Raw genomic sequence first — 13,125 nt, forward strand, 5'->3', positions numbered from 1 at the left:
AAAGCCTTTCACATACAGGCATTCGGAAGACTTTCAAGACTCTGAGTTTAGTATTGGTTGTATCTATATGTATGTGTCAAAATATTGGAATATCATATTGCAGAAACTAACAAGCTTGGCTTTAAATCTAAGCTCTTCCACTTCCTTGATTTTCTTCTCCCTCTTGGGCAAGTTTTCTTAATTTCTCTGAACTTTAATTTCCTTGTTTCATCAAACGATGAAAAACAAATAAAAGCATGGTGTGATTATATGTGATTCCCAATATTTCTGCTAGAATTAGGTGAGATAAACCATACAGACTGTGATACAATGCTCCATTCTTGATTAGTGATCAACTCAGCAATATTAAATAAGCAATTAGAAATTAATATGGTTTTATGATTTCCTTATTCAACAAGCTACTCTTTCACTTCTTTTTAACCAGTTTGTCTTTGGCCTATTTTGCATCCTTTCCCTTGAAAGTATAGAAAGATGAAGTTAAAATTGGAAACAAACATTTTTTTAATTTATTATGATAGTGTTACAGAAGGTAGATAACATAAAATAAGGTAGTTAAACTATTAGCCGGTGAAGATTACTTTTATTAATCTGTGCTGGCAAGCCTTACAGTCAAAGTCAGGAATTACTAACACTGAATTTACATTTTACAGCATAGGTATTTACAGTGAGTATTCTGTGGTTTATTATTGTAGCAGAGAAATGATTATTGTCAATGGCTGCAACATTTGACAGTCTTATCCCTGTAGCCATTACACCAGTACCTGTCAATAGAAATTTACTACTCTGCCCATTTTAAAGATCTGGACAAAGAAGTTCAAAAGGGGAACTGTCCAGAGTGTATAGTCGGGAAGAGGTAAAGCCAGTACTATATTTCATCTATAACACTGTACAACATTTTCTCTTCACTCATATGGCCTGTAGTTCCACTGAGTAATAAATGAGTTATATATTTACTGAAAATTAATGCTGTAGATGGCCAAGGAAATAGCTTTTGTAATCTTTAACGGAATATATTTGCACATGCAGTGGTGTAGGGCAGTTGTTAAAGTCTGGTGTTTAAAAGAAGAAAAGCTTGTAAAAAATAAATCCATAGTTCATAACTGAATCAAGCATGTGTTAATTTCACAACATTCCATGTGTATTTGCTGGGTATCTGCTCTGCTAAGCAACGGAAATCATGAAAATGTTGTTGTCCAAGTCCTATTATTGGCAACTCTTTCACCATATAAATTGCAGTTTTTAATTTAGTGTTCCTTGTAAGCAGAATGCATACCTCTGAATACTGAACAAGCCACAGTAATACACTGCTCTACCAGCTCTTTGGGTGACAATCTTGGCCATAAATATCTGGACTGGTCAGAGGAAAGATTTTATTTTAGGTTCTCATCTGTGAGATGGGATTAAAAAAATACTACCTCCCCAAAGAAAAGTTTAATATACAAATTAATCATCCTTGGCCGGGAGTTTGGCCTAGTGGTAGAGTGCTTGCCTAGCATGCACAAAGACCCCCTTGGTACCACATACTTAGAAAAAGCCAGAAGTGGTGCTGAGGCTCAAGTGGTAGAGTTCTAGCCTTGAGAAAAATCCAAGGACAGTGCTCAGGCTCTGAGCTCAAGCCCAGGACTGGCAAAAAAACAAAAAACAAAAAAAACAAATTAATCATCCTGAAGCTGCTTTTTACTAAATACTGTTTTGGAATCATTTTAGTTTGATTTTATAAAACAATGACAGAAACAATTTAAAATAGCTGCAAATTTAAATGTCTAATACTTGACATGCATTTCAGTAAATATCATTCCTTGAACGTAAATCATCAATTTGTGACATTTATGCAGAAGTACAGGCATTAAGTGGTCAAATAAGCTCTAAATATAATACTTATGATTTAGTGTTTTAAAATTTAAATATGTAAATGATAGGGACTTAGGACAAGCCCTCCTATTATGAACATTAGATTTAAGAAATGTACTGTTGGTCCAGGAACATGGCCTAGTGGTAGTGTTTGCCCAGCATGCACAAAACCCTGACTTAAATGGTAGAGCACTAGCCTTGAGAAAGCCTAAGGACAGTGCCCAGGCCCTGAGATCAAGCCCCAGGACTGGCCAAAAAATAGAAAAGTGTATTGTTATTAGAAGCTTTTGCTAATTTTAAACCTGAAAATTTCAAGTAAAATGTGAATATACAGAAATCAACCTGGCTCAATGTCTTAATATAATTTTCTTTTAAAACTCAAGATTTGAATGGAAAAGAAGAGATCCAAGGCTGAGAAGATAGTTCAGTGGCTGAGGATTTGAATAATATGTGCAAGGAATTGGGTTCAATTCCCTACTTCTTCCCCTCCAGAAAAAGTGGGGGAAAATTTTTAAAAAAAAATTGTGTATCTCTGTGTATGTGCCAGTACTGAGACTTAAACTCAGGGCATGGATACTGTCCTTTATTTTTTCACCTGTCTAGCAAGTACCAGGCACTGAGTTCAAAACCCAAGAACAGTTTAAAACACATACCTACAGCCCAAGCAAAGTAAAACAGAACAAAAATACTTTGATTTGTTACAAAAGCAATATGCTGTATAAACCGTATTTTGTATTTTTCTATCTCTCTAGTGTTAATTTCATCAAAATATTAAAAATATACTAGTCACCTTTCAGTAATCTTGAGTGTTTCTAACCTTTTTGTCAGCCCTGCATTACCATCTCCATTGCAAACCACCTGGAAAAGAAACCAAAAGCAATTGCCACCCCCCACTCTCCATCCTGTGTTGACTTATCTTGGTAAGGAAGAACAGAAGAATATTAAGTGTTGAGGTCAGTTGTCTGTCTGACAGAACATCTGGAAAGGTGCCACAGAACACAGAAGCTCTCTAAAACTACCAGATACCCAGACCAAAAAAATCAGAGATTGTAGTTGAACATCAAAAATAGAACTCCCTGCCAGCAGCTGTAGTTCACTCCTGTAGTCCTAGACACCCACTCAATTTCTCTACCACTTAATTCACACCTACACTTCTGGCTTACTTGGAGAGAAGTACCCCCATGGACTTTCCTGCCTAGGCTCACTGCAGACCATGATTGTCAGATCTGAGCCTCATGTGTAGCTAAGATTTTGGGCTTGAGATCACCAGTGCTCAGATCCATTCTTTTATTTTCCTTTTTAAATTTTTTTTTTTAAATTGCCAGTCCTGGGCTTGAGCTCAGGGACTGAGCACTATCCTTGCGCTTTCTCAAGGCTAGAGCTCTACCACTTGAGACTCAGCACCACTTCTGGATTTTTTTTTTCTATGTATGTGGTGCCGAGGAATCAAACCTAGGTCTTCGTGTGTGCTAGGCAAGCACTCTACCACTAGGCCAAAATCCCAGCCCTCAAATCCATCCTTTTCTAAGCATTATTACAATATAGATTATTCTGGCTTTGATACATTATAAACATGTACTACAGATGTTAATCACTTTGCTGGGAAGGAGTTAAAGATTTCTTTTTTAAAAAAAACTTACAATGTGGGCACTGACATTGAGCTTTCTATACCACTTGAGCCATAGCACCACTCCTGGCTTTTTCCGCATAGGAAAACTTCGCCTGGGTGCTGTCCTGGAGCTCTTCAGCTCAAGGCTACTGCCCTACCCCTAGGTCTGGGCATTGCTCCCAAGCTCTTTTGGCTGGAGGATACTGCTCTACCCTAGCCAAGCCTCACTCCTAAGCACAGTCACTTTTCTAGGGGTTAATTGGAGATAAGAGTCTCAGGTTCTTTGGTGCCCCGGCTGGCTTTGAACCTTGATCCTCAGATCTCAGCCTCCTCAGTAGGTAGGATGACAGGCATGAGCCACTGCGCCCAGCTAAAAACTGTTTAAAATGAGAACATTGCCACTCTTTCTTCCCTGGGCTCTTCCATCCAACATTCTGCAGTGAATATAAATTCTACTAGTCAGGATACCCACATGGAAAGTAACAAGATCATTATAACAAGTGATGCTCATTGTAGTGAGCTTAGAAAATCAAGGAACAACAACAACAACAAAAAGGAACTGGTGCATTTTCAGGAGTCAGTTGTTTAAGGGAGCATGGATCCCTCAGTATACAGAGAAAGTCACTTAACACAGAGGAGCCTCTTCACAAAAAGTCAGCCACTATGCAGTGGTGACACAGAGACAAGCTGCTGTAAGAACACACAACGGTACATTTACAGGAAACCAGCCAATAATGAGATGTAATTGAGCCCTGGAGTTCAGTAAAGGTACTGAAATGGAAAGGTCATTTGCTTCAGGGATTTTACATCAAGGTAAAAGAAGGGGCATGAGTTATACAGCTGCAAGGCTTTTGTTCTGAAGATGAACTTCTGTTGCTAAAAAGGCACCACAGAAATGTAGCTGCAAGGCAAAATACAAAGCCCCCCACCCCCCACCATGCAGGCAGTTATCTGTCCTTCAGGTTTGCACAGGCACACAATCATGCACTGAACATGCTCTTTTTGCACAGGTGGTCCAAACTAGCTTTGCCAAGAGCCTATGGGAGCTGAAAGGGTCTACTAAGCAACTGGTGGTATTTCACTTGTTGTCTATGTGCTGGGAGCATAGAAGAAGCCACCTCAGCTGTCTCCTAAGCACAGTCATGCTCTAATCCACAGCTGCAAAGAGCTATAGCTAACTACAAGTGCACAAAGTAGAATTCCTGCATCCAGGGAACCACATGCTGGTTACTAACATGAGGTGGGGAGGGAGGAGGAGTGCGCAACAGTATAGGGCTGAAGTATTGTTTCAACTCAAAACTTTGTTTTAATGAGCAGTGAGCAATATTTGGCTAACACTTTGAGAAGAACATTATTGTGGTTTCCATGGCTCAACTTTTGGCAGAATCTGTAGTTTCTAGGCTGAGGGAAGGTCCAGCTGGTCTTGGGATATTGTCACATCAACAAGAGAAAAGGATTGCATGACCTGTCTGACACAGGCAAAGCTGCTGCTGGCTTCCAGGCTTGCTTCCACTCCCAGCTGAGGATAAGAGTTCTTCCCAGGCGTGAGCCTAGAGCCTGGCAAAAGTTGAGGCAGAGATTGGACAAGGTGTGAAGCAAAGAAACTATTTCTTCCTCTTTCCAAATGCTGACCCCCAACTCCAGCCTCTCATCTTCACTATCTTCTCAGGTCTAGGACTTGAGTGTAACTCAATGACTAAGACTCAATGACCAGCTCAAGGCCTATCAAGCACCTATCAGAATATACCACCAACCCCAGGGCTGTTTCATCGGGTTTTTACTGATGCTTTCTACCACAACTTCCGATTTCCCATTTTTCTCTCTTCATGGCAATCCCATGAACAAAAGTATTGGAGAAGACAGGAGCAGAAAAGATGAGGAAGCATTACCCTGTGAAAATTTATCTCCTGAGGCCATCTCCTTTGTTTTAGGACTTATCCTTACTCATATAACTTAGATTAGATGAGTAAAAGTAAAGGGCTTCTTCCCAAGTAAGTGTGTGTGTGTGTGTGTGTGTGTGTGTGTGTGTGTGAGAGAGAGAGAGAGAGAGAGAGAGAGAGAGAGAGAGAGAGAGAGACAGAGAGAGAGACAGAGAGACAGAGAGACAGAGAGAGAGAAAGAGAGAGAGAAAGAGAGAGAGAGGGAGAGAAAGAGAGAGAGAGAGACAGAGAGACAGAGACAGAGAGACAGAGACAGAGACAGAGACAGAGAGTGTCATGGTTGTAGGGCTTGGGTGCCGAGCTCTTTCACTCAAGGCTAGCACTTAGCCACAGCACCATTTCCAATTTTCTGGTGGTTAACTGGAAATAAGAATCTCAAGGGCTTTCCTGTCTGGGTTGGCTTCAAACCACAACCTCCAGATCTCAGCCCTCTGAGCAACTAGGATTACAGGCATGAGCTACCCCAGCACCCAGCTGTACATACCAGAAAAATATCAAGCAACAGGTAAAATGGTTGAAAGTGGAACAGTTTAAATTTAAATCACCTCAATTTCTCCACATTGGGTGTTTAGAATCATAAAACAATTGGAAAACTATGCAATCATACTAAAACAATGGCCGCATAGATCTCAAAACTAAAGGAAGCTTAGGGCAAGTATGGGGGTTCACATCTCTAAATCTAGCCCTGGGGAGGCTGAAGCAGAAGCACATAAGAAATAATCCTGGGTTCCAAGATATGACCTCCTCTTTCTCTCAAAAAAAAAAAAACAAAACAAAAAACTAAAGAAAGGTTTAATGTTTATTCATCTGCCCTTAGCTTTTGAGAAAGAGAGAGTGAAAAGAAAGAGAATGTTGAACTGACAGGCACTTCGAAATCACCTAGTCCTACTTTTCTCATTTCTTAACTGAGCAATAGATTCAAGGAGGTCCAAATAATTTCCCAAAGTCACACAAGTCAGTATCCAGGTTAATGAAAGAACTCAAGTCTCTGAATACCCAAGTCAGTGTGGCAGCCTAGAAAAGCAGTAAGATGTAACCAAAGGGCATAAAGAGAGCTGCCTCAAGAATAGCGTTCCTTTAGATGACCCACATTGTGATTAGGAGAAAAAAAAAAAGAAGAAGCAAGAGGTCTAATTATAAGAAAATCCACGTTCTTTTTTGGACAAATAGAAACAGAAGGGACAGGATAATGACAATCCTTACAAACTCAGAGCCCCTGTAAACAGTATTTAGTATGCTCCAAATTAAGAGAAAAGGCACACACACACCTTGCTATATCTATAAATCAGAAGTCTCTTGTCAATGGTTTCCATGAAACAAAGTCCATACAAAGCAACCCTGAAAGTAGAATATATTATAAAAGTATCTTGGTGTTCTCTCAATTTGTTTTATAAATTGTTCTGACTACACAGGTGACTCAGACCAAAACCAGAATTCCTGCAGCTGCTCACAATTCATGTGCTAGAAAAGATAAAAGATCACTGCTCAGAGATTTATATCCAAAGACCTTACTCTGTGTTACAAAAGGGAACATTAAGGTAATTGAGAAGAGGAGGAAAAAAATAGCCTTAAACTTGGATAATGGAAAAAAATAAAATGTCACTGCATGTTGCTTGGTAGAGATGAGACACCCTGCAGAAATGAATGCATGGCCTCACTCTGAAAAGCAAGTGTGAAGAACTTAGAAAACAAAGAACTTAAAAAACAAGTGTAGAAATAGGAAGCTAAGGCAGGGACAACATGTCCATTTTCTGTTTTTATTTCCTATTCCAATTGTCTTGTTCAGTTTCTTTTCAAGGTTAACTTCCCATCACTTGTACCTACAATACCTACCTTTTCTTTCTGTGCATTTCTAGTTCCTCATGTACTGCTGACAATTAATAATGAGGTAGCAGCCTACAATGGGAATGGATGGATTCAGACTGCAAAATTACCTGGGCTCTCACTTCACTCATGGAACATCCTTACTTGAAATAGCTCAGCTTTTCTCTGCCTTACAAAAGTGAATGAGTAGAGAATTATTTTCTCAGAAGAAAATAAACTCAGACTTCTACCGAAAGGAAGACCTTGTGCTGGGCCAGAGAGTCATAAAATATCCTTTAGTCCTTCTCACTACTACTATCTGAGACAAATCTTTACAACTATTTTATAAACATCATACAGATTACAAAATGGAAATCACAAGAAGTGGAAGCATTTGCCTAAGGTCTTTTGTCTCACAAGTTGTAAAACTGGAATTGGAACAAAGTATTCAGAGGTTGAAGCCTAGAAGGTTTCTAGGAGCCTTACTCTTAAGTGTTCTTGCATTTTTGGAAGAAATCACCAAGAGTGAAACATAAGGCATTTGAGCAGAGGTTGTCTTTCATGTCATTTAAAGTAGTAATAAGACTTCAGTCACCTACCTGCCATTAAAGAACAAATGTGACCCACAACATGCTGTCTACCAATCAGTTGTAATACATAAATAAAATTTAGCAATTTTAATTGGTTTGGCCCAGACTTTCAGATTTCCATATGGTTATTTTCCTTGTTTTATGTTAAATGTAATCGACTTAGCACTTGAATTTTAAAGTCTTGGCAAAATCTATCAATTAAAAGCTACATAAATTAAGATGATTCAAGGCACACATTTCAAAGTGAGTGATCTCAAGAACAAGACTTTAAAATGCTCTTTTCATAAATATGTTAATTTTTCTATAAAGCACATGTATCATTGCCCATGTAACCAATTTCCTAGATGGAAAAAAGAAAAGGATTTTTCGTTGGAATATTTTGCTTTTCCTTGACAGCATCAGTGTAGACAAAAATGGCTTTTTCTACATTCATAAAATGAATCCTTCCTAATATTTTAGAAACTGATAAGGATCATGAAACCTATATAGAAACTAACATATTGATAACTGTGACCTTGAATATATGAAGCTGACTGTACTTTGAATCAAATATTGACTGATGTCAAAATATGGTGTACCAACTGTTATTTACTATATCAAAGTATTATGTATTTTTTCCAAGAAATGGCCGCACAGTGAGATACTTTTTCTAAGCCAAAGCCACAGTTCTTTAGAAATAGTAAAATCACACAATAAGCAAAGATAAATCTTTGTTAAAAAAAGATGTAAAATACTTTCATTTCTGCAGACTGATGACAAAATATGCAGTCACAAAATCTCCCCATGATTATTGCCTGGTAATTGTTTTCCAAATTCTGAAGTCTATTGCATGGGCTTAGTAAATGAAGCAATTATTCACCAAATCCCAGGAGGTGTTGATAGAATTTTCACACTTATTTAGCTTGATGGGAAGGCCAGAATGCCAGTGGTCCCATAATTTTTGGAGAGCTGGATAACCAAATTAAAGTTCTTTAAAATATTATTATTACATTTTCAGCTTACATATGTAATGAGAGTATTGGGCCAGTTGGCTTATAATGGTTGTCTGGCATTAGTGGCATTTTTATAGGGGACTATTTAAACTATTGAATACCAGTAGGTATCCTTCTCTCGCATAGACGACATGATACTGCTCTCTGTTCCATCCAGAGTTGCACAGAAAAATGCCTTCGCAACTTTTGGTTTTGAAAGAGAGTCGAATCCCTTCGTTCCTTACCATGGATTAATTGATTGATTTGGTGCTATTTCCAGGGTCCTCCTTTTGCAGTGACAGGAATGTGGAGTTGCTGGAAGTATCCTTAAAGGAAACCTTGAAGGTCATTAGATCCTGAGCAATGAATGCCTTCATTCAACAAGAGCCTGCCCTTTTTCGCCTGTAAGCCCCTTTAACATCAGCAAGCTGTTTCAAAGGGCTTGCACTTTAACTTGGTCTGTCCAGGTCACATTTCTAAAATACTTCACCAGCTTCAAATGTCTCTGGTCGGCAGCACTGAGTCACTAATGCCACAGCCACTGTGTTTCAGGCTAGACTGATCTCTTTCTCGTTTTCAATGGAATTATTCCGTGTAATCCTATTTACATGGCCATTTAATCCAAGAGAGAAAGTCGATTCCAGAAGCTCTCATTTATTTGGCACAAAGAGTGTCAGGACCATCCATCCAATGGACTCTGGAGTGACTTGATAAGTCGTTTCCCTGCTTCGGAGCCTTGGACCTTTAACCTCATCTGCCTCCAGTTCTCTTGTTTAAACAAGGTATAGGGCTCTCTTCCTGAACCAAAGGCTTCCCAGCCCAGATCTCACCACCACCACCACTCATTCCATCAGATGCTACTATATAAAAGGACTAAGCCCCTCACCCTTGTTTATCTTTCTACAAAGCAGAAAGCAGGTACACATCAAGCCATCACAGGGCAACTTTTCTTGGTTGCAAGAATCTTTCCTATTTGTGTGGCAACGGTGGTAAATCCAGGTGTCGAGACCATCTTTCAGTGCCTCACCTAGAAACTAACCTGCTTCCAAAGAGTGGAACTCAGGAGCTTACAGAACGAAGGTCTCTAATCAAGGCCCTATCTCTTCCCCACTGGGTGGAAAGGCTTTCATTTCTCGAAGTCCCTTCTTAACGTGCATATCTCCACGCTTAATCACTTCTGTCTAATACAATGCCACTGGAGTCACTCCGCAAACCTTTTTTTTCCTCTTTTTTTCAAGACACGAGGATTCCTTCGTTCTAAACCACCGATCATTTATTTGTACAAACCCTTCGGTGTTCCTCCCTCCCCGCTCCTCTTCCACCAGCAATTGCCATCTCCTGTGGAATCTGTGGGCGGTGAGGGGCAGCCCTTCCCAAACCCCGGGGGAGATCACACAGCACGATCCCAATTCTAAAAGGGGAAAGACGTGAGGACACACAGCCAAGGCCGCCAGTGGTGAAAAGAACTGTGCCTGTGGGGGTACCTGGGCGGCCCTTCTTAAATGAGGAAGCCGGCTGCTTGTTTCCAGGAAGGAAAGAAGCTAACTGTACCCCTTGGGGTATGCCTACCCTGAGGTGCTTTACAAATGAGGCACGATTTTGTGACACCGGGCATTATCACAATAACTATCACTCCAGGTGCACCTATTTAAAAAAGAAAGAAAGAAAAAAAGAACTTTTTTTCTGTCTCTTTTGGATCTGGTAGCTGAAGGCGCAGTGGAGACATTACTCCATCTGGAGCTCTGCAGGAGAGAGGGGGTCCACCCAGAGCTGCCCACTGGGCACGTGCCGCAGGGAAGCCAAGTTTCCCTGGTCCGGGAGTTTTCCTCCACGTTGAGCGCAGCCCATAGGAGCTCGGGGTTGGCTGGGCTCCTGCAACCCCCTACCTGGGGACCGCGCGAATCAATCGAACTGCCCGAGCGAGCAGGGGTGGTGTGCGTTTCATAACCGCCTGGAACCCACGAGAAAGATGTCTCCCTGCTCCCCACCCCGCCAACACCACGATAACTCAGGAGCTCCCTGGCCAAAAATAAAAACAAGCCCACCCTGGGATCGGAGAGGAAAGGCGTTTTCCAAACTGACAGCTCCCCACGGGAAGGGCAGCGCTGACCGAACTTGTCACCGGCTCCCTGCCCTCCACTCCCCCTCCTCTGCTCCCCAGCTCACCCGGCCGGGCGGCGTGGACTCCCCACCACGCTGGCCTCCCCCGCGCCCTCGGTGGCTGGCTCACCGCGCGGGCGCAGCCACCCCCCCCCCCCGCATCTCCCCGGCTGCCGGTTTCTCTGGAACTCGGGGCGCACATTTTCGCCCCCACGTTGGAAAGACTCGGAGTTCCGTCCCGGGCGTGCCCTCTACTCACTTGTGTCTTCTTCATAAGGAAAGGCAGCGCCGCGATCCAGCCCCGGCAGCGGTGTGGCGACTCCGTTTAGCTGTTCTGGAGCTGCAGCATATTGCACGAACGGCGGCGGCGGCGGATAGTCCAAGCATTGGGTAGCTCCCGAGCGCAGCGCCCTGTCCCACGGCCCCCCGAGCTTTCCGCGGCGGCGGCGTCCCCCGATCCCGGCGTCAGACAGCCAGTGGAAGCCCCGGGCTGCCGTGCCACCAGCGCTTTTATACCGCGCCCTCCCGCGCGCTCCGGACACGCCTCCTTCCCTTCCGGAGCCCCCGGGGAGCCGCCGGGCGGACGGGGCGAGGCGGGAGACGCTGAGTAGGCGAGCAGACTTGCGGTGAATAAACCCCCAGAAGTTGGAACGATTCAGACCCGGGGTGCACCACCACCCCCCTACCTCCACTTTTCTCACCAGAGGGGGACCTGGGCCCGCACCCGGGCCGGAGGGCCAGCACGCTGGGTACCCGAGGCGCCTCGGGCGAAGCTTAGCAACCTGCCGGTCGCTGGTCCCGCCGCGGGCAGGGCGCGGCGAGTCCCAGGTCGGCCTAGGCGCTCCGCGCTCCACCGGGGCTCGCTTAGCCCCGCCCGGGGACGGGAGAAGCCGGGGCTGGTATTTAACGCCCAGGTGGTGCCGGAGAGGAGTTCGGTGTGTTCGGAGCAGAGATTTCACCTTACCCTGTTTTAGAGAAAGAGAGAAAAGGGACGCGGAGTGTGGGGCGGGGGAGTTTATTAGGATTTACATAGCTAGGCTATTCTCTTTAAACAGTTGTTTCAGGGAAAAGAGCAATCTTTATACCAGTCAAGGAATTCTTACAGGTTTAAAAGTATTGTGAAGAGTGCTTTTTGGTTTGTTTGTTTTTGCCATGGCGGCTTTACAAACTAACATGGAAAGAAAATAAAGCCCAATCAGTCATTAAACGTGCAGGTTGTCAACACAGCAAGGGTTTTGGAAGTACTACTTTTGTGAGGGCAGCTTTAAAATTCTAAAAGTGCTTAAGTATTAATAGCAGCTAGCACCAATATATAAAGCTCTTAGTTTATTCTGGACACACCCCAGTACAAAGAGCTTTACATGAATTATCTCATTAAATCCTTTTCCACGGATCAATCTTTTTCTAGGATCTATTATATGGAGGTTGTATATGTGTGCATATATATACATACATACATTTTGCATACATATAAAGATATGTGCGATCTATACTGTATATCCATATGTGTACCAAATGTGTGCATTATAGTATGTACTGCATGTAGTAGAGTGTACACATTGATGTGTATGCATACACTACATATACGTATGTATGCATGTATGTATGTGTCTCATTTTAAGGTATAAAACACAAGTCTTTGAGTAGTTACAAACAACTCCAACTCCATAGATGGCAGAGCTCTGATTTATATCAGAAACTTTGCTTGTATTGCCCTTAAAAACTTCAAATTAAGGCATTACTGATTTTCCAAAATGCTTCAATATTTATTTTTGTAATAGAATGTTACAATGCATTGCATTATTTTTATCAACAAAAATGTGAACTAAATCTTAATCTCATGTCAGCAAGCATGATATACAAATTTAAGAATTAGTTATTTTTCTTAAGAGTAAGATTACAAATTGCCCTTAATTAGTTCAGTTGTCTTTGTTTAAAATATGTATGCTAAGCAAAATGTAGGTAAATGTTGAGGCATATTATGATTGTTTCCTATTGCTGCTATAAAAACTTAGCACATATTAAATGGTGTCAAACAAGACAAATGTATGTTAGAGAGCTGCAGGTCAAAAGTCCAAAATGGTTCTCACTGGGCTAACATCAGCTGTTGGCAGGACTGCATTCCTTTTTGAAGCTCAGGGAGCATTAATTTCCTTGACTTTCCCAGCTTCTAGAGGCTGTCAGCATGGTCTTGTGGTCAAAGGCAGTGATGTTACTTAAAGCTCTTCGGTCACACCACTACCTCTTTTTCCTCCCTATTG

At 42.1% G+C, this 13,125-nt stretch overlaps 1 protein-coding gene across 4 annotated transcripts in view; it reads right to left on the reverse strand.

Moving 5' to 3' along the window:
• The window catches only part of Kitlg (KIT ligand), a 92,643-nt gene extending 81,314 nt beyond the window's left edge, over nucleotides 1–11,329 (reverse strand). For all 4 annotated transcript variants that reach the window (XM_090328360.1, XM_090328361.1, XM_090328358.1 and 1 more), the window contains exon 1: nucleotides 11,124–11,329. In XM_090328360.1, coding sequence (XP_090184486.1) covers nucleotides 11,124–11,138 — 15 coding nt within the window. In that variant the 5' untranslated portion in view covers nucleotides 11,139–11,329. The remainder of the gene's footprint in view (nucleotides 1–11,123) is intronic.
• Nucleotides 11,330–13,125: the final 1,796 nt, after the last annotated feature.

The sequence above is a fragment of the Megascapheus bottae genome, chromosome 2 (genome assembly GCF_031878675.1).
Source record: "Megascapheus bottae isolate mThoBot1 chromosome 2, mThoBot2.hap1, whole genome shotgun sequence".
NCBI lineage: Eukaryota > Metazoa > Chordata > Mammalia > Rodentia > Geomyidae > Megascapheus > Megascapheus bottae.